The 21,604-nt window shown below is 51.2% G+C and overlaps 1 protein-coding gene across 1 annotated transcript in view; it reads left to right on the forward strand.

The window, feature by feature from the left end:
* Positions 1 to 15,169, forward strand: part of ZNF618 (zinc finger protein 618) — a 176,513-nt gene extending 161,344 nt beyond the window's left edge. Inside the window, exons 13-15 of the mRNA XM_039240484.1 lie at positions 2,808 to 2,885; positions 12,851 to 12,952; positions 13,621 to 15,169. Of these exons, the coding sequence (XP_039096415.1) occupies positions 2,808 to 2,885; positions 12,851 to 12,952; positions 13,621 to 15,137 (1,697 nt within the window). The 3' untranslated portion in view covers positions 15,138 to 15,169. The remainder of the gene's footprint in view (positions 1 to 2,807; positions 2,886 to 12,850; positions 12,953 to 13,620) is intronic.
* Positions 15,170 to 21,604: the final 6,435 nt, after the last annotated feature.

The following is a 21,604-nucleotide window of genomic DNA, read 5'->3' on the forward strand; positions in this document are numbered from 1 at the left end:
GACTGTGGCTCTTTGTCTCCCCCTCCCCCACCTCCCAGCCTGCAGCATTGGCTCCCATGGCCCTGGTGGAGTAAGAGAGCTATTGCTCTGTTTTTAGGGCAAACGTGGTCTTTCCAGGAGCAGCAAAGGGGGTGCAGTTAGAAAGAACTATAGCCTAAGCGCCAGAGACCCTGAGTCCCACTTTGGACCAGAGGCCATCCGAAGGTACCCTTCAGGCCCCGACCTGCCCGGGTTTGTCTGAGGTTTGTCTGAGGTTCCCGGTGGTGCTTTGGCGCCTCCTGGCGGCTTCCCCAGAGCAGCTTAAAGCAGAGCAGCAAGCCCCTCCCTCCCCCGGCCCCCCCAGACCCGCAGGAAGCCTGGCAGAGCTGTGGGTGGTCACAAGCAGCCCCTGTCCCAGAAAGGCACAGCAGGCTGGGCTGCACAGTGACAGCCAGGGCAGGATGGGAAAAGAATTCTGATACTGTGGTTACATTAAGGCAGCGTATCTCCTTGCTTTCCTGCACAGTGGAAGTTTAACTCAGCAGGTTAGGTGTTGGCCTGTGCCGTCAGCGTGCCAGCCACCACCGGGGCACAGGGGACCGAGGACTGTCAGTCTGGGCCTTTATGAAACAGCCAGGAGCCCAGAAGACCGTGGAGGCTTCTGCATAGTACAGCGAGCTCCAGCTCTGACCTGGGGCCTGAGTGGGGACCCAGCTGTACCACCTACCAGCTGTTGACGTGGGCCAGCCTCTTAATGTCTCCTCTGTTGTAAAGTAGGAATCGCGCGTGTCCCCAGGTCACACCCCATGGTCAGCGAGTGCCCCGCAGAGATTACGCACTCACGTGGTGTGCTGGTGGTGGTGGTGATGGTGGTCTCAAGTGAACCAAGCAATACGTGGGATGCCCCAAGGAGGGGGAGGTGGGGTGTGCTGTGGGGGAGCGAGAATATCAACACTATGCCCTGCAACATGTCCTCCAGTCTCCCAAGAGGTGACCCTAAAATGGAGTGACTTGCCCAAGACACCCAGGAAGAGGTAGAGCCAGGACTGGAGCCCCCATCTCCCAGAGAGCCTCTTCTCAGCTGTCAGGCTGCACCCCCTGCCTCTCCGTCTTCCAGAACAGCTCCTCAGAACTGGGGGTGACTGAACTGTGAATTGCTGTGGCTGGCAGCCAGCATTTATTGAGCGCTTACTACGTGCCTGACATGCGTTCAGAGCTGTATGTGTCTTATCTGTTTTCATCCTTACCACAGCCCCAGGTTGGGGGGAGGGGTCAGTGTAATTGTTGCCCCTGTTTTCTGGATGAGGAAACTGAGGATCAAGAGAGGTTGATCATTGAGCCAGATTTCCAGTGTGTAAGGGGCGGGTGCTGGGATCCCAGGCCTAGTCTCGCTGGCCCTCCCCTACTGCCCTCTGCATTTGAGGCTCACCCGACAACACCAGGAAGCAGGGGAAAGTTCCAGCAAACAGCCCTCCTTGCGGCCGCTCAGGTGTCCAGTGCCAGGACCTAGAAGCAGCTCCCAGCTCCCTGCCCTGCAGCAGCTGCCGCACATGGACGTTTTCTCACTAGGGCTCTGTGGGCTCACTTTCTGAGAGCCGAGGGCGTCCCCGAGGCATGGCCCTGGCTGACCTTGCCCTGCCCGGTGCCCTGGCACCAGCCCAGGATGTGAGCCCGGCTCTCACATACTCCTCCTCATCTGAGAGCCCCGGTGGCTTACTACTTATTAAGAACGGAAGTTATGACAGTTAAATCGGAGAGCACCGGGACAGGAAGAGACTTAGCTAAACTGTTTCTCTTTTGCAGAAACTGCAAGTCCCCTGATTTCCAATCCTTTCCCTCTCCTACAGAGTAAGTGACGGTCCCGCGGGGGGCTGGAGAGGGCAAGGCAGGGCAGGGAGCGAACTCAGCCAGCCGCACGCCCCACACCTCCCCAGAGCGCCTGACCCTTGGGCCACCCCTGGCCAGACCTGGCAGCCAGCAGAGGCAGGAGGAGGGCCCAGCCCCACATGGGAGGGGGGGTTGGACAGTGGGGAGCCCTGAGCAGGGGCAGCCTGCTTCTGCCACCCCGGCCCTGACCGGAACCCAGGGGGCAGCCTTAGGACACCCGTTCCGAGCCCATCTCAGCCTCCCTGTGCATCTCTTCATTACTCTTCTTTCTCCCCGCTTCTTTCCTCTTCCTCTTTTTCCCGTGTCAGGCATTGACTTAAGTGCTGGGGACACCGAGGTGGAAGGTCAAGGTCCCCCCGGATCCATGGCCCCGTTCCTGCGTGTGCTGCTGTCCGTCCCTCCCGCCCACCCGCTCTGTCTTCCCAGTCCCCACCCTGTCCTTCTTCCTCCTGCCTTTCTGTGGCTTTCTCCACCTTCCACCTGTCTCTCACTCACTTTCCTCTCCCTCTCCTGCCCTCTGTGTTCTTCGCCTTGTTTTCGTTTCATTCATATGTTTGTATATTCGTTTGCTCACAGCGACGTCTGTGCCTCCACAGGCAGAGGGTGGGCTGTGGGGCACGTGAGACGCTGTCCCTGTCCCAGGAGACCACTCGGCCCGTCAGTGTTGCCCGCTCCCCATCCCCAGTGCCCAGAACAGTGCCTGGCACACAGTAAGCACTCAATAAATGTTTGCTTGGTTGGATTAGATGGTCTGTTTATCCTCGGCATTGCTCCTCCCACTCCCGACCGAGCCTCTCCCCTGCTAGTTAGCGACGGGGCGGACAGACAGGGCCCAGCGCCCCAGGCACACAGCCCAGGTGTGGGTCTGGGTTCCCAGTTCCAGGGCATGCACAGTGGTGCTGCCCCTAACACGGCTGCCTCGTTTCTCCCCTCGCCCCTAGAGCCCTACACCTGCGGCGCCTGCGGGATCCAGTTCCAGTTCTACAACAACCTGCTGGAGCACATGCAGTCCCATGCAGGTAAGGGGAGCCGGGACCTGCCCTCGGGGCCCCGGGGCGCACAGGGGAGGTGTGCACCCGGGAGGCGAGGGCACAGAGAGGGGCACGAGCTGGAGGCAGCTTGCTGGAGGCTGTAGCTCTTGCACGGAGCCTGAATGCCTAAACACCAGGTGGGAGCTGGGAGAGACGTCCAGGCGAGCAGAGGCAGGAGAGGTGCGTGCGCCTCACCCCATCCCAGACTTGACGACAGGGGCTCCCACGCAGCACGCCCCGGTGCCCCGGAGGGCGGGGAAGGCGCACGTTCACAGGCCCCACCCTGATTCCGGGGTCTGCAGGTCCAAGGCGGGCAGGCCTCGGCACTTGTGACAGATAGGTCCTCGGGCCACGTGTCCGGGAAGTACATGCAGGCTAGTGACTTGGTGTCTAGGTGACCTTTTTGTCCGCTCTTCTGCCGCCTTCTGCGTTTGTTGGACTAGCTTCCTCCTCTAAACCATCCTGCCTTCAAAGCCAGGCCTCCCGTTGTAGAGCTGGGCTCACAGGAGCACCCCCACTTCTGCTCCGGTGTCTGTCCTAGGGAGATTCTTAGTGGTTTAACACATTTACTTCCTGGGTCACATCACAGCCTGACGTCAGTGGCCTGGTGGGGTGGCCTTGACACACAGCGATTCGGGGACGGAAGCGAAGCTACTTCTTCACATGGCTCCATCCTCCCCGGGCTCCTCAGAGCCTCTCTCTCTCTCGGAGTGGGCAGCAGGGAGAGAAGCACTTCCTCCTTTACCGCTTTGGATCCCAAGTGACACATGTCCTGTGTGCTCAGATTCTGGAGGTGAGAGCATGCCCAGAGCCACTGTCCAGGGACAGCCCGCCACTGTGCAAAGGGACACTCTAACCTGGGGAGGCAGCTAGCTGTCCTTGCCGCCCTCTGTCAGGGCGCTCCTCCGGAGGCACTGGAACTGATGAGAGAAAAGTGCCTGACACATACGACGCTGCAGTCATGGTAGCCACTGCTGTTTCTGCGGTTATTTACCACTGCTTGCATTTCTCTTCGGTTTGCAAATCTTTCGTACAATCTTCCAGGTCTGGCCTGACCTGCGCAGAGGGACGCAGGACTGGACTCACGTGTAGGCTAGGGGCTGTTCCCTTAGTGAGGCCTCTCCTCATTTTTTGCAGTCATTCATTTCTTCACTTCTTCGTTGGGTGTATGCTGACCCCAGGCGCTCACTCGCGTGCTCTCCGGTGGGGGGAGCTGTTCCTTATCTCTGATGAACTCCTGTAAAAGCAGACAGCTGGATTGGCAGCCCAGACCCGTGAGCCACGAGCTCTGGTGTGCCGCGTTGCCACATGGCCCAAGCTGGAAACTCATCCCCCTGTCTGAGCCTTCTGCATCACAAAAACAAGGGCACGCAAGCCTGTGATCTCCGGCTGCCTTCCCAGAAGTCTTCAGTGTCTCACATCTCCTGTGTGCCTTTGCCATCAACCGTCCTTGGCCATGGAAGGTCTTGAGTGCCAGCTGAAGGCGTTCAGACCTGACCCTGTGCGAACCAGTTAACAGTCCAGCGTCCGCTTATTCTTCTGAAACCTGGACCCTCCACCTGCCCCCCCCAGCCCAACCCCCACCCCCCACCCTGCCAGCTTCTGGAAGCTCAGGCTAATCAGGGAAGAGTCTGGGTGTCCCTGCTTCCCCATTCCTCAGGCAGTTGGGTGGAGGCCATTAGAATGCAAATCAAGGCTGTGCCCGGTGGCCATGTGTCTCCCAGGCATCCCAACTTGTTTTCTCGGGAGAGCTTTGGGCTGCTTTGTTCTGGTCCAGTGCTGGCAGAGAATACCTCACTGGCAATCCAGCGCAAAGCCAGCCTGAATCCCAGCCAGGCTGAGTCGGGATTAAAGGATTGACTCCATAGAGAAAAATTAAGCGTCATGATCTGTGCAGTTCACAGTGTCGCTGATAACGGGGATCAGCCTCGAATAACACCAATCTCATTAAGAGGCTGCTGAATGGCACAGGGTAATTCCTCCTAATAAACTTCTTTTCTGTGCCGTAGGAAAATGTGTCTTGCCCCTAGTGACAGTTCAAGAGCATGTTTTGGCAGTAATAATGCCGGAGATCGCTAACATTTAGTGAGCAATTACTACGTGTCCAAAAAGGTTACTTCATCCGATCTCCCGAACAAGAGGGACGTTATCATCCCACTATAAAGAAACTGAGGCTCACAGAACATAATCACTGGCCCATATCTAATGTCATTTGAGCTCTTCCTTGATGCCAGACCTTATTCTAAGACTTTCATGCGTATTGGACACTTAACCATTCTGAGGACCTTCAGGGAAGTCGGCATAAGAAGGATCAGCTGTAATCTCACTACTCAGACCTTAACCACTGTTGTTCCTCTTTCAGTGGGTTTCTTTTCCGTCATTTAAAAATTGGATTTATGAAAATGTAATGGAATTCACCGGTTTTAAGAGTGCGGTTTGATCATTCATTTCGACAACTGATAGTCATTGAATCAGTCAAAGTGTATCTCATTAACCGTCCGCCCCACGGGTTCCCTCCTGCCTCCTCATAGCCAGTCTCCTCCCCCACCCCAGCCCTGTCAACCAGTGTCTGCTCCCTTTTGCCAGAGTTTTGCTTTTACTGGAATTTTATATACATGGAATAATGTGGCATTTAGTTTGTTGTGTCTGGCTTCTGTCACTTAGCATACTTTTGAGAACAATGCATATTCTGCGTTATCAGTAATCCCTTTTTATTTGTGAGTAGTACCCCATTGTTAAATATGCTACACGTTTATCCAGTCACCAATTCACGGGCATCGAAGTTATCTCCAGTTTGGGGCTATGACGAACAAACCTGCTATGAAAATTCAAGTACAGGTTTTTGTGTGGACATGTGTTTTTATCTCTTTTGGGTATATACCTGGGAGTGGAAATTCTGGGTCACATGATCACTAGCGTTTAATTTGGAATAGCCAGACTGGTTCCTCAAGGGGCCCTCCCATTTTTCTATGCCTATCAACAGCCTATGAGGGTCTGATTTCTCCACATCCGTTCAAGATACTTGCTGTTATCTGACTTCTTGTTATAGCCATCCTAGTGTGTGTATTTCATTGTGGTTTTGATTCACCTATTTCTGCTCACGACCTTGAACATCTTGTCATGTCCTTATGGGCCATTTGAATGAATATCTTCCTTAGAGAAATGCCTGTTCAGATCCTTTGCCCATTTTTAATTTTTTTGTCTTTTTGTTATTGAATTATCAGTGTTGTTTATACATTATTCTAGATACAAGACCTCTAGAGATAAAGGATTTGCAAATATTTTCTCCCATTTTGTGGGTTGTCTTTTTACTTTCCTGCTGTTGTCCTTCAAAGCACAGAACTTTTAAACTTTGGTCAAGTCCACTTCTTTTTTCTTTTCTTTTTTTTTTTAATGTTTGTTTATTTTTGAGAGAGAGAAAGAGTGTGAGCAGGGGAAGGGCAGAGAGAGAGGGAGACACAGAATCCAAAGCAGGCTCCAGGCTCTGAGCTGTCAGCACAGAGCCCAAGGCGGGACTTGAGCTCATGAACCGTGATATCATGACCTGAGCTGAAGTCGGACGCTTAACCGACTGAGCCACTCAGGCTTCCCCTATATTTTTTTCTTTCATGGTGTGTGCTATTGGTGTCTTATCTAGGAAACCAGACTGTTACCTTTTACATTTATGACTGTTTCATTTTGAGTTCATTTTTGAGTGTGGTATGAGGGGAGGGGTCCAGTTTTATTCTTTTGCAAGTGGATATCCAGTTACCCCACCACCATTTTTTGAAAAGACTAATCTTTCCCACATTAAATTGTCCTGGCACCCCTTGTCAAAAATCAATTGACCTTAAGTGTGAGCGTTTATTTCTGAAATCTGATTTCTGTTCCATCCATCCGTATGTCCTATGTCAGTACCACACCGTCTTGATTAGTAACACAGCTTTGCAGTTGTTTGGAAATCAGGAAGTTTGAGCCCTCTACCTTTGTTCTTTTTCACGATTGTCTTGGCTCTTCCATATCTCTTGCATTCCTGAATGAAGGAATTTTAGGCTAAGCTTGTCAATTTCTATAAAAAGCCAGCAGGGAGTTTGATAGGGATTGTGCTGACTCTAGATCAGTTTGGGGAGCATTGCCATTCTGACAGTATTAAATCCTCCAATCTATGAACATGGGATGCCTTTCGATTTAAGTCCTTGAGTTCTTTCAACCGTGGTTTTTAGTTTTCGGTGTATAAATCTTCCACTTCTTTTATAAATTTATTCCTGTTGTATTCTTTTAGATGCTATTATAAAATGGAATTCGTTTCTTAATTTTGGTACTCATTTGCTAGTATAAAGAAAGAAAATTATTTCTTTTTAATACATGTTGATCTTCTTTCCTGCAACCTTGCTGAACTTACTCATTCTAATAGTTTTGTGTGTGTGAAGATTCCATAGGGTTGTTTATGTACACAATCATGTCATCTGCAAATAGAGATATATTTACTTTTTCCATCCTAATCTGGAGGCTGTTTTTTGTTTTTGTTGTTTTCATTTTGAGAGAGCATAAACAGGGAAGGGGCAGAGAGAGGGGAACAGAAGATCTGAAAGGGCTCCGCGCTGACAGCAGTGAGCCCCATGTGCTGCGTGAACTCACACACTGCGAGATCATGACCTGATCTGAAGTTGGACACAACCAACTGAGCAACCCAGGGGCTCCTAATCTGGATGCTTCTTTCAATTATTATTTTTTCCTACTTGCTCTGTCTGGAATCTCTAATACATATTGAATAAAAGGGATGAGAATGGATATTCTCATCTTGTTCCTGATCTCAGGGGGAAAGCATTCAGTGTTTAATCATTAAGTATGATGTTAGCAGTGGGTTTTTCATAGATGCCCTTTGTCAGGTTGAAAAGGTTCCTTTGATTCCTAGTTTGCTGAATGTTTTTATCGTGAAATATCTATCGTATTAGAATTTGTCAAATGCCTTATCTGCATCTTTTGAGATGATGATGTTTTTTGGGTTTTGTTAGGATTAATATGGCATATTAGATTGATTTTTGTATGTTGAACAACCTTGTATTTCTGAACTAAATCCCACTTGTTCATGGTGAATAATCTGTTATATATATTACTGGGTTTGGTCTGTTCTATTTTACTGGGGATGTGTGTGTCTGTAGTCATGAGGAACAGTGGCCAGTGGTTTCTTTCCTTGTAATTTCTTTGTCTGATTTGTGTATCAGAATAATATTTGCCTCACGGAGTGAATTGAGAAACATCCCCTTCTCTTCTATTTTTGGGAAGAATTTGTGAAGAGTTTCTTTAACACATGATTAGAATTCACCAGTAAAGCCTTCTGACTCTAGACTTTGCTTTCTTTCTGTGGGAAGTATTTTGATTACTAATTCAAGCTTCTTCTCTAGATCTGTTCAGATTTTCTATTTCTCAAGTTGGTTTTGGGTAGTTTATGTCTTTCGAAGAATTTGTCTATTTCATACAGGCTATTTGATTTGTTGGAATGCTATTGTTCGTAGTATTTCCTTAAAATCTTTTTTGTTTCTATCAAGTCAGCAAACTTATTTACTTTTTAGATTTCCTTTATCAGGTTCAGGAAGTTTCCTTTTCTCTTCCAGTTTGCTAAGAGTTTGTGTTCTGAAGGGATATTAAATATAGTCACATTTTACTGTGCAATTATATCCATAGAGGTCCTTTTTCTTCTTACTTTCTCTCTCTCTCTGCCTTTTTTAAAGTTTATTTATTTTTGAGGAAGAGAGAGAGACAGAGTGCAAGCAGGGGAGGGGCAGAGAAAGAGGGAGACACAGAATCCAAAGCAGGCTTCAGGCTCCAAGCTATCAGCATGAGAGAGCTTGTGAGATCGTGACCTGAGTTGAATTCGGACGCTTTACCGACTGAGCTACTCAGGCATCCATTCTCACTTTCTCTTAGAAAATTGCACTGATTAGATTTCTTTTTTTAACCTCAGCTTACATTTCTGGGGTAAATTCCACTTAGTCATAATATATTATTTTTTAAGTATATTATTGTGTTTAGTTTGCCAGTATTTGGTTAAGGATGTTTATTTGTGTGTTTATGAGGGACACTGGGTTATATATAGTTCTCCTGCGGTGTTTTTCTCCAGCTTTGGATCAGGGTAATGCCAGCCTCATAGAATGAATTGAAAGATGTTTTTTCCTTATCTTTTTTTCTGGAACAATTGGTGTAGAATTTGTATTGCTTTTGCCTTAAATATTTGGTCAGATTCTCCAGTGAACCCATATGGGGTTTTTTATTGTGACTGGTTATTTTAACTATGCACTCAATTTCTGTGATAGATACAGGATTATTTCAGGTTATCTATTTCTTCTCAAATGAACTTGAGAATTTTGTATCTTTTACGGTATTTGTTCGTGTCACTTAAGTGGTCGGATTTATTAGCATAAATTTGTTCATAATCATTTTAATGCCTCTAATATCTAGCATATGTATTGATGTCCTCTTCTTTCATTTCTGATACTAATAATTTGTGCCCTCTTTTTCTTATATTAACCTTTTTGGCTTAGAGATTTATCCATTTTCTTTATTTCTACAGAGAATCAACTTTTAGTTTCATTATTTTGTGTTTATCTATTTTCCTTTACCCAGAAAAGGAACCCCAATTACATAACTGTCTGATAGTGTCTGCTCTGTTCATTTATTTTAAGCCTTTTTGCCTTTTTTGTTTTTCATGTTGGGTAGTTCTCTTGCTCTTTCTTCTCTGATATTTTATTTCTTACTGTATGTTTTTTTTTAATGTTTATTCTTGAGAGAGAGAAAGACAGTGTGAGTGGGGGAGGGGCAGAGAGAGAGAGAGACACAGAATCTGAAGCAGGCTCCAGGCTCTGAGCTGTCAACACAGAGCCTGACGTGGGGCTTGAACTTAAGAACCACGAGATCATGACCTGAGCCTCATAGGCGCCCTGATCCCATGCTCTATGTTTTTTAACCATACAATTTATTTTTATATCTACAAGTTCAACTTGAGTTGGTTAGTTTTCGTTTGGGGTTTTCACATCTTCCATTGCTCTCCTGACGGTATTCGTGTTTCCCTTCCTGACTTTGAGCGCGGTTATGAGATTTACACCTACTGCTGTCAGCTCCTCATTGGACGATTCCATCATCTCTGTCCTTTGTGGCTCTGCTTCTATTGATTGGTTTTTCTCCTTGTGAAAGGTCATATTTTCCTTCTGTTTTAAATGCTTGATACTTTTTTATTGGATAATTGACATTGTGAGTTTTTATATCGTTAGGCATTAGGTTTTGAAGAAGCACTGAACTTGTGGTTTACAGTTTGGTGACTTAGGACCACCATGGTACTTCGGAGGCGACTCTTAAAATGTATTAGGGCAGGTCCTAATCTGTGTAGCCATTAATCTGTGGCTAATTTTGCCCCATAAGGAGGGGACCCTCATTATTCCTAATGCATTGAGGTCTCCTTTCTGGTTAAGAGAATGTGATTTCTTTTCCTTCTCCCCCGCCCTCCCTGCTCTCTGGTGATTCTTTCCGCGGTCTTACGGAACTTGACCCTGTGCGTGGGCAGGTGAGTCCTGAGCAGACTCCAGGGAGCCTGGCAGAAGGTCTCCGGAGCTTTCTGTACGTAACTTCTTCCTCTCTGGTACTCTTCCCTGTAAATTCTAGCTCCCTTGGGCCTTCCTAAACATTGATTTCTGCCTCTTCAAATCCACAAGACCACTAGGCTCTGGGCCAGTCCCCGGTCGCCGTGCTGCAGCTTGGAAACTGCGTGCAGCCAGGCTGGGCCACACTGTTGCTTACAGTTGTGCCTCTTTTTCCGGATTACCTGTCTGAAGGCAGTGGTATCAGGATTCACAGTTGCTTGCAGCTCTGATGACCAGCCACCACAACAGGCCATCCTTAATGGGTGGAAGTCAGAGTCCCCACCCTGTCTATTTTTGATGCATAGATTTGTTTGTTATCTGACTTGCAAGTCTAAAATGCATATACAGGGGCACCTGGGTGGCTCAGTTGGTTAAGCGTCCAACTTCGGCTGAGGTCATGATCTCACAGTTCGTGGGTTCGAGCCCCATGTCAGGCTCTGTGCTGACAGCTAGCTCAGAGCCTGGAGCTTGCTTCAGATTCTGTGACTCCCTCTCTCTCTCTCTGACCCTCCCCCTCTGACCCTCCCCTGCTCATGCTGTCTCTCTGTCTCAGGAATAAATAAAATAAAACATCAAAATAATTTAAGAAATAATAATAAAATAAAATGCATATATAAATAATGGACACAAAACTGTGATGAGATCTTTCTTTTCATTTTGCATTTTCCCCTTGTTATTACCATCCTCACACCCGCCTGCCCTAGTGATAGTAAGATGCTCCTTCCAGTAGATGGCCTGGCGTTTCCTAATTAGCCCTGAAGGGCTGAACGTGTAGATATTGGGGAAGCCTCCTTCTCTAGGAATGAAAGTTGTGGCCTTGGCCTCCAAGGCCTGATGCCTTTAATCGAGAAGAATGGAAGGTGTCCGGCAACCTTGAACAAGTGTCACTGACCCATTCATGTCCTCACATTTGTCATTCTACCTGTAACATGGTGTTCTGGGGAAATAAACTCATAACAACAACAAAAGCACAGAGACACAGTATTAGAATATCCGATAAGGCAGGTGAGTTCATAGCAGAACGGTGATCGTGGAAACAGCCCAGAAGCTCCGCATTTGGTGTGTGGTTAAGCAGCCCATTGTATATCATAGGACAGAAGACTTGTGTAGCCATTTGTAGTGACAGGCATGTTACTCCGACCATGTCCACTCAGAAATCTTACTCTACGGGGCGTCTGGGAGGCTCAGTCGGTGAAGCGTCCGACTGTGGCTCAGGTCATCATCTTGCTATTCCCAAATTCAAGCCCTGCCTTGGACTCTGGGCTGACAGCTCAGAACCTGGATGGAGCCTTCTTCAGATTCTGTGTCTTCCTCTCTCTGCCCCTCCCTTGCTCATGCTCTGTCTCTCTCTGTCTCAAAAATAAATAAAACATTAAACAATTATTGTATAAAAATGGCAGGGAGTAGCCGTGAAGGAAGGAGAACAGGCACATGCTGTCTGTTTATAACGACACAATTGTGTACGTGCCAAGTGAACAAAAACCAGGGAGGTGCATGGAGCAGGCGTTAGGGACCAGGGGCCTTGGGGTGTCTGTCTGTCCCAGCCCTGCCTTTGGGTTTTTGCATCATCCGGGGCTTCAGTTTCCACATCTGACAGGGAAGGGCGCCAAGAACTTAGCATCACATTGGGCTTTGGTTTGGTTTTGTTCCTTTCATTAAATTTTTAGTAAACATACCGAAAAGATGGAAAAGTACACCTGAGAGACGTGAGAGAATGTGAGGTCCCTCAGGCCACTTGCTGTAATTGGCAGCCCTCAACCCTTTCTCTTTTTTTTTAAATTAAAAAAAAATTTTAATGGTTTTTTATTTCTGAGAGAGAATGAGGGGGAAGGTAGGGGCAGAGAGAGAGGGAGACACAGAATCCAAAGCAGGCTCCAGGCTCTGAGCTGTCAGCACAGAGCCCAACGCGGGGCTCGAACTCGTGAACTGTGAGATCGTGACCTGAGCCGAAGTCAGATGCTAACCAAATGAGCCCCACCAGCTGCCCCCTTACCCTCACCCATTCCTGTGGATGTGGGGCCTCCCAGACAGACTTCCGCCCACCACGCACTTGCTGTGTCCTCGGCCCTGGGCTCAGGTCTTTCCCTGCGTCTTCTCCTGTAAGTCCCTCCAGCACATGGTCACGTCCTTGGGCTCATCGTCATTCTTTCGAGTGACAGAGCTGAGGCTTTGTGAGCATCAGATGGCTGTCTGGGCACGAGCCAGGACTTGGACCCAGGTCTGAGTCCTAGAAGCCTGGTTTGGACTTCCTCTCTGCCCCACAATACTGTAGTTCTCATCTTATCAGTTGGCAAGCATCTCACACCTCAGGGTCACACGCCATCCCCTTTGTGCCCGCAGCGGACAATGAGAACAACATCGCCTCCAACCAGCCCCGATCGCCTCCTGCTGTTGTGGAGGAGAAGTGGAAACCACAGGCCCAGAGGAACAGCGCCAACAATAGTAGGTGCTCATGAGGTGTTTGTGAGGTCCGCCCCAGGCACCCCGAGCCCCCGCTCCCATCGTTCCCCGCCGCACCCTCCATCCCACCACCTCTGCCTCTCATGATGATGCGAGACCTCATCCGAAGCCCTTACCCACCTCAGACCTCAGACCTCATCTGTGGGGGTCACGGCCTCCCAGGATGGCCAGAAGGAAGCCCAGGGAGAGGAGGTGATCTTCTTGTGGTCAGAGTGATAGACTCTAGTCTAGAGAGTGACTCTACTGATAGAGTCAGAGCTGGAGTCACCCCTGACAGTTTCTGCTGGCCGCTCTTCCTGATACTGTGGCCTCATTTATTTTATTCACTAGGGATTCCTTTATTGGAGGCAGTTCCTATATTGAGGAAGAAGTGAGACCAGTTGGCTTCAGGGGTCTAGGTGAATGACACATGTAGCAAGTATGCTGTACACATACCGCTGTATTCTGTGCCCCTGCTCCCAGCAGACATTACTAATCAATCCTAGAACATTATTCCTGTGAGGCTGTCACACGTGAAAGACCACCGGCATCACCAGCTTGCGTCCCAGATGAAACCTCCTCATAATCCCAGACACTAGATGCCTAGAGTGGTGCTTCTGCCAGGAAAAGGTGCCGAGTTTAACTACCTGTCTCTTTGTGTCCCCTGCCAGCCATGACCGGTGGTTTAACCCCCAACAGTATGATCCCCGAGAAGGAGCGGCAGAACATCGCGGAGCGGCTGCTGAGGGTCATGTGCGCCGACCTGGGCGCCCTGAGTGTGGTGAGTGGGAAGGACTTCCTGAAACTGGCCCAGACCCTGGTGGACAGCGGGGCCCGCTACGGGGCCTTCTCGGTCACAGAGATTCTGGGCAACTTCAACACACTGGCGCTGAAGCACCTGCCACGCATGTACAACCAGGTGAAGGTGAAGGTGACGTGCGCCTTGGGCAGCAACGCTTGCCTGGGTATTGGCGTCACCTGCCACTCGCAGAGCGTCGGCCCTGACTCCTGCTACATCCTCACAGCCTACCAGGCCGAGGGCAACCACATCAAGAGCTATGTGCTGGGCGTGAAGGGCGCGGACATCCGCGACAGCGGCGACCTGGTGCACCACTGGGTGCAGAACGTGCTGTCGGAGTTCGTGATGTCAGAGATCAGGACGGTGTACGTGACGGACTGCCGGGTGAGCGCGTCGGCCTTCTCCAAGGCCGGCATGTGCCTTCGCTGCTCAGCCTGTGCCTTGAACTCGGTGGTGCAGAGCGTGCTGAGCAAGCGGACGCTGCAGGCCCGCAGCATGCACGAGGTCATCGAGCTGCTCAATGTGTGCGAGGACCTGGCGGGCTCCACGGGCCTGGCCAAGGAGACCTTCGGGTCCCTCGAGGAGACCTCGCCGCCTCCCTGCTGGAACTCGGTCACAGACTCGCTGCTGCTGGTGCACGAGCGCTACGAGCAGATCTGCGAGTTCTACAGCCGCGCCAAGAAGATGAACCTCATCCAGAGCCTCAACAAGCACCTGCTCAGCAACCTGGCGGCCATCCTGACGCCGGTAAAGCAGGCCGTCATCGAGCTGAGCAACGAGAGCCAGCCCACCCTGCAGCTGGTGCTGCCCACCTACGTCCGGCTGGAGAAGCTGTTCACGGCCAAGGCCAATGACGCGGGCACCGTCAGCAAGCTGTGCCACCTCTTCCTGGAGGCCCTCAAGGAGAACTTCAAGGTGCACCCGGCGCACAAGGTGGCCATGATCCTGGACCCGCAGCAGAAGCTGCGGCCCGTCCCACCATACCAGCACGAGGAGATCATCGGCAAGGTGTGCGAGCTCATCAACGAGGTGAAGGAGTCCTGGGCTGAGGAGGCCGACTTCGAGCCGTCCGCCAAGAAGGCCCGCTCCGCCGCGGGCGAGAACCCCGCAGCTCAGGAAGACGATCGGCTCGGGAAGAACGAAGTGTACGATTACCTGCAGGAGCCTCTCTTCCAGGCCACCCCAGATCTCTTCCAGTACTGGTCGTGCGTCACCCAGAAGCACACGAAACTCGCCAAGCTGGCCTTCTGGCTGCTCGCGGTCCCGGCCGTGGGGGCCAGGAGCGGGTGTGTAAATATGTGTGAGCAAGCACTTCTAATCAAAAGGAGGCGGCTGCTCAGTCCAGAAGATATGAACAAACTCATGTTTCTGAAATCCAACATGCTTTAAGACTTGACTTCGGAACAGAAAGAAATAAGAAAAGAAACAGAAGAGAAATGTTAAGAGGGAAGGAAAAAAAAACCATACACACACACAACACTGTCGCAAACAAAGAAAAGGAATTTAAGTTCTAAACACTGTGGACCTCATCGTAAACGCCCCCTGGAAACTTAAGTGCTTTTTCAGTGCGTGTGTGTGCGCATGTGTGTGCACTCCTGCACGCGTGCAGACGCGTGCCAGCGCGAGCACCCTGGGTGTGGGGCTCGGGGGCCCCACGGCAGCTCCGCGCATGCATGCGCACACACACGCAGCCCTGGTGCGTGGGCACGCGCCCACTCGTGGGCACGTGCATTAAACTGGGTGTGTCAGGAAAGCTGAGTGGGGAAGAGGGAAGACGCTTCACCTCCTTCTCTCAGTGAGGGGGCTTTAGAGACTCCGTTTTCAGACGTGCAGATTGGTAGAAAGCTGATGTCGTAAAACATTCAGGCAGCTGAGATCTGAAGTGACTTGACGCTCTCTGTCCTTGACCCTGTCTGTGGCCCCCGCCCGTCCCTCCCGCCCCTCCTGCTCCCCGCCCCCCTCCCCAGCCCTCCTGACCCTCAGGTACCCACCCCTCCCCGGCTGCTCTGTCATGGATTCTCCAGACTGCATCAGATGGACGGTTTCTGCACTGGACTTTTGTTCTCGTTCACCTTCAGGGCATTGAGCTGTTGCCTCCGAGACACCTACCCTTGGGTGTCCCAGGGCAGCGCCTTAGAAACACACCTATCTATCTCCCCAAATCAGGAAAGGAGACTTTAAGAATATAAAGCTGACTTTTTGCTTTTTAATATAAGATAGAAAAAAAAAGACATTTTTTAAAGAAGTATAGATACTGTCTCCACTCCTTAATAATTTTTTCCTAACATTTTAGCAGTTTTTACCTTTTTTTTTTCAAATTTGATTTTAGACTCTGCTAGGAGGCACTGAATGTCTGTAACTTATGTTTTGGAGGGTTTTCCCCCTCAGTTGCCCCTTTTTGTTCCTCAGATCACACTGTAAACTAGCTCATCTCAGTGGTATATTCAGTATCCTAAGGATTTTATTAGCTCTACCTGTACAGTCCATTTTCATGTATTCGAACAGCCAGGTCCATGAACTTAACTTGGCTTTGCTGTTTGGAAACCAGGAGTGGGGTTGGAGTCACAGATGTCACAGATGTGGGGTTGGGTGGAAGCCATAGGGAAGCATGCGGCTTGGGAGTGTTCCTGAATGTAGCGCGAGGCCCGCCCCCCTGGTTCGCCGTGTCTGCTACTGCGAATGTCTGAGCTATATACCCAGGGTGCATTACGCTACTCACCACATCACTGACACTTCGCGCTCCGCAGGGACTCCCGAGGCCATCTGCATTCACGTCCATCTCCCCTCAGACCCCCCCTCCCCTCCCCTCCCCTCCCCTCCCCAGGACCCCAGGGATTCCAGGGGTTCCATTGCCCACAGCCTTGGGGTTCCCCGCGTGAGCCTCAGCCCTCCTTCCAGGACAGTAGTGAGCACGGTGCCTTGTGGGCCTAACGGTTGATGTCTAGAGGGTGGAGTGGCATTATGAGACTGCATTCTACTTGAGGCTGTGAAAGATGGCTCTTCTCTCCATGAGCAATTTACTTTTTCCACACTCAGTCCCGATGCCAGGAGGGTGGCCCCTTAGCCCTCACGAGAGGTGGTTCTGTCAGGGTCAGTACTGCACCCCCACCCCACCTCTCCACGAGTAACGTGCTGGTGGCCGCGTGTCCCTCCCGGTGCCCGTGCCTGTGGGATAGAGATGGTTACACCAAGGGCCGCCATCATGGAGGGCTCTTTACAAAGGCACACTTTTACCATGTTGAGGGTTGACTCCGCTCCATCCCTTCCTGATAATAAAGCATTACTTAGCAGTGAGATACCTCGACTCCAAAAAGCACTGTACAGCATCCCCATCCCCGGGTCCGTAGCAGATGGGGAAGTCAAGTTGGTTCAAAAACTCAAGGAGGCTTAGGATTGTAGACCGGCACAGTATCCCCGAGGGCCAAGCCTGCTCGCGTCACCTCATGAGAACTGACCCAGCGTTCCCCTCCCAAGTCCTGGACGTACTGATACGCATCGCAGCGGGCCGTTCGCACCTTCGTTCCAGCAAGCCGTGGCCTCAGGAACCAGTGTGCCATTTCCTCTCCTGGAGAAGTTCTAGGTATTTCCCGCACATTTCCAACTGGGTCACACCGCAGAAGAGCCTCCATCTGCACTGGATAGTCCCCTCATGTCACTCTAGGGAGCATGGGAGCATCAGCACATGTTTTGATTGGTTCTTCGGGGACATTCCAGAAGGTGGCTGCAGGGTCGCTTGTGGGTGATGGATGCCTGCAGCAGAAGGCCCCTCCAGTTTTGCTCTGTTGCTGGGGAGGGGTCCGTGACCTGGCACTTTGAACCACACAAGGAGGATCAGAGTCACCCACTTGGTGTGGCTGGTGGGAGCAGAACCTCAGAGCCCGTCTCCCTCTCCTGAAGGCAGAGCTGTCATGCTGTTGCCACATTATTGGGCCCGTTAGTTAGATAACAGACATTTCACTTTCTTACAAAGCCATCAGAGTCCAAGCCCAGATAAGCATTTAGAGCACTCCACATTCTCTTTGGAACACGGGAATATCTGCCCTCCAGAGTGAAAATTCAAGTAAGTCTAGTTAACTCGAGGTGTCAAGTCATACACGTCACCCCCGTTCTGTTCTTTTTCCCAACTCCATTCAACCCTCCGGGCTTGGCTTGCTCTCTTTAAGGTGGACGCCACTGGACACCCTCAACGCTGTCTCCTGGGGCGGCCTCATCCAGATACAGTGACAGGTGGCACGTGGTCCTTTCTCTCTTGCAGCCGCTAGTTACCAGACACAGGTCACTAACAGGAAAGGCTGTATCAAGGTGCCCCTTCAGTCTGCTTTCTCACGCAGGCTGTTCCAAGTGCACATCTTGGCTGCGGTGAACAGCTTGATAAAATCCAAAGATCTCACAGGCTCAGCCACTGGCCCCTCGTTTCCAGCAATATCCACCTTATCCACATTCTAGTTTAGCCAAAGGACTGAGGTAGATGCTTCCGGTTCATCTCCCGGCACCTCCCCTGGCAGTGACCGTCAGAGGGATCTGGTCTTCTGCACCCCGGCTCTGTGACCACCATGGGACTTTCCTCCACAGGCCCTTGGTGGCTGGTGGAGCAGGAGATCAGGCCACTTCTGTCCTGTTCTCGACAGCTCAAGGTGGTCTTCTGCTGACTTGGGCATGACCCGCCTCAAGCCGTGCGATTCCCGGGACAGAAATGGCCTTGCTCTGATGTCCGTGGACCCCAGCGGGGTGGGGAGAGAACATGCCTCCACTCTGCTGGGTGTTCTCGCCTCCTGTGAGGTCAGTGGGCGTCACCACCAAAGCCTGGGACAAGGACTGGAGCCTCACGGCTGGTGGATTTGGAGCAGCCTGGGCACGGCCGCCCTTGTCCCAGCACCGGTTGCCGTGCCCGTGCCCGCATCCACTTGCCAGGCCCCCCTCGGAGAGTGGTTAAACATCCGGAGACGAAACGGAAGGGCCACCCGAGCAAAGCTCCTGCCAGCGCTTCACCTCGGGGCCCCGTGGGGCAGAGAGCTGCTTCCTTCGCCACCGCCCCGCCTGACAGCCTCTGGCTTGGCTTCCGGGGACTGGCTCTTGGCTGGGAAAAGGCACAAAGGCTTCCTGGTGAGGAGGGACCAGCCCAAGGAAGGACTTGCGTCTTATACCTGGTCCGACGGCCAGCAAGCGTTCTCTCCTTGATTTTGCTCCATCATCTCCTGCACTTTGAAGAAACCCCAGGGGGAAGCTCTGCACGGCATGTTCTCCACTGTGAAGCCTCATCTCGCCTTCAGGAGGCCCCTGTGCTTGTGCGAGGGGCACCGGGGAGAGGTCAGGGATACAGCGCGCACCCTCGAGGGCCACACATTCAGGAGAGAGGCTTGAAGAGAAGCTGGGTTGCTGATGGAGAAGGGGGGCTCCTGTGAGAAGTGGCCCCGGGGAGGGGGGTGCAGGGCCGGAAGCTGTGGTGATGGACGTGCTCGCAGAGACGGGTACACGGGCCGTGGGGGTCGGTCTCCTCCCGCCCCGTTGAGCTGGGCTGAGGTCGCAGCAGCGGCGCTGGGTCCCTAGGACATTCCTGACGGGGAGCACCCGGAGCGGCTGCTGGTTTCCATAGAACAGAGAGGCCGCGTGGGGCTCAGGCCGTCCCCTGGAGACCGTCGGTGGGGGCTCCCGCCTCAGCCCCGCCAGCCCCAGCCCAGGCCGCCGGAGCCGGCTGGGCCGGTGGTGGGAGGACTGGGAAGGGGCCTGCCCCTCTCTTCACTGTGGCTAATGTTTGCTAGGCCAGTTATGGTGAACCAATGATACAGTGTCTTTCCCTCTTAGGTTTCCCTCCCGGTTTCCCCTGTTCAGGGTTCCCTGGAGGGTTTGGTGGTGGTGGTGGTATTGTTTTTCCTCCACTCTCATTTGGGTTTGAGGATCGTGGTCCGTAGAGGCCTGCCTTTCCCTGGAGGGGGCCTGTGGGTTCTGTGTGAGAGGCACCTGCTCCCGCTTTGATGAGGGGGAAGATCCTTAGGTCGCTGTTCGCTTAGATTCGTGCCCCCGAGGCCGCCGCCACCACCATGGGTGTCGCTTTAAAGCTCCAGGTCCTGTTCCAGAGAAGGATTTGCTAGGTCTGCAGTTGGGCGTCAGCATCAGGGCCCACGAGGGTCCTCCCCACCCGTGCGTCCCCACCGGCCACCTTGACTCTTCGAACCAAAGTTCCTTAAAGGGGCACAGCCCAGCCTTGTCCGCAACCTCAGGGGCCTGGGATCCCCGTGGCGCTTCCTGAAGTCCAGGTTGGCAGAGACCATGGGGTCCACGGCCAGCCGGAAGGAGGCCTCTTCCCACACCCCAGGTGCCAGCCGGTCCCCGCCTGGGGCCCTCCCTCCCGCCCAGCCGGGGTGGGAGGTGGGGGCCGGTTCCCAGGCGGTGAGCCAGCTCGCGGACTGGCATGGGGCTGGGACTCGCCAGCCAGGAGAGAGAGGGGACCCGCCGGGCAGTGCGTCCGGGGCCATTCAGATCCCAAGCATCAGGAATATCATTTTGTACAACCACCTGAAGCAGAGATATTTTTTAAGAAGCGTAAATTATTTTCCGTTGTTTTCTGATCCTGCCTTTTTTCTTTTCCCCGCAACTTCGCATTGGTGATTCTTTCACATCAGGTAAATCTCGAGAAAGCCTTGGTGCCCCTCCCTCCCCGCGCCCTGCTCAGTAACCACGTGCGTGCACCCCATCCTTTCTCAGTAGTGAAGATGTTCTAGGCAATACCATAGGCACATCTGACTGTGTCTCTCTCGAGTGCAAGAAACTCAAGTCATCTTAAAATAAAAATACAAAAAAAAAATTTACAAAAAAACAAACACAAAAAAAATATCTTTTTTAGGCCAGAGTTTTCTACAGGTATTAATGAATATTTTTCTTAATCCTTATAAGTTTTATGTGTTTAATATTTCTTAATACCGGTAGCATTAATTTATACTTTTGTAGCGACACAATATTTTTATAAACAGCCAGTGCTTGGCTCCAGTCTCCGCGAGGGGTTTAGGCAGGGCCATCTTGGGACCCTGCGTACCATGTACTGTATTTAAAAAAAAAAAAAAAGTTACCTAGCGTCACCCTTGCTGTGTTAATTAACGAAAGACGTTGATCGCGGTCTCCTGTGTCGTTGGCATGGATCCAACAGCTCTCCAAGGAGTCACATTGCATGGGGGTTGAGTTGATGGTCCTTGTGATACGTAAACCCCCGAGACCAAACTTGAGGGTTCATTTAGGGTTTTTTGTTCTTCCTTTGGGATTTTCGTTTCACTTTGTTTTGGTACCGTATCTCCATCTACAGCCAAATCCGTTTCGTGATGTTTAAAACTTTTTCCGATGTGAAATGGAGGAAAGGAACAGGAAAAAAAAAAAAAAAAGATTTTTTACAAAGTAATAAAATTTAAAACTGAGCTGTTTAAATGTTGCTGTTTTTACCTGTCTGTTCTTGTCCAAACGTGGGACATTCCCAGGAAGAAGAGGAAGGTTCCGCTTGGTTCCTTAAATCGCCAAAAGCCCCAGCCCAGGATTCACCCCCTACCCCCCGAATTCTTGCAACATTATTTCCCAGTTGGTCGATGCCAAGGTAAAAAGACATCCTTTTAATGGTTAGAGAGGATCAGTTACTTAAATGATTTCATGTCAGTGTTGTATTTATGGTTTTACAATAAAACAACCTTTAGGAAGATGGCAGTGTGCCGTGTTATTTCTTGGGTCTGGCGTTGGGCCGTGTCATCCCGTGAGGAGCAGGGCCCTGGTGAGTAGAGATGTGACCGGAGGCAGGATCCCTGGGGTGACTGAGCCCGTCCCGAGGGGACACGGTAAGGCCCCGGTAGTCTGCTTCTCACCTGAGCCCATTACCCAGA

The sequence above is a fragment of the Hyaena hyaena genome, unplaced genomic scaffold (genome assembly GCF_003009895.1).
Source record: "Hyaena hyaena isolate Hyena2069 unplaced genomic scaffold, ASM300989v1 scaffold_6, whole genome shotgun sequence".
Classification (NCBI taxonomy): domain Eukaryota; kingdom Metazoa; phylum Chordata; class Mammalia; order Carnivora; family Hyaenidae; genus Hyaena; species Hyaena hyaena.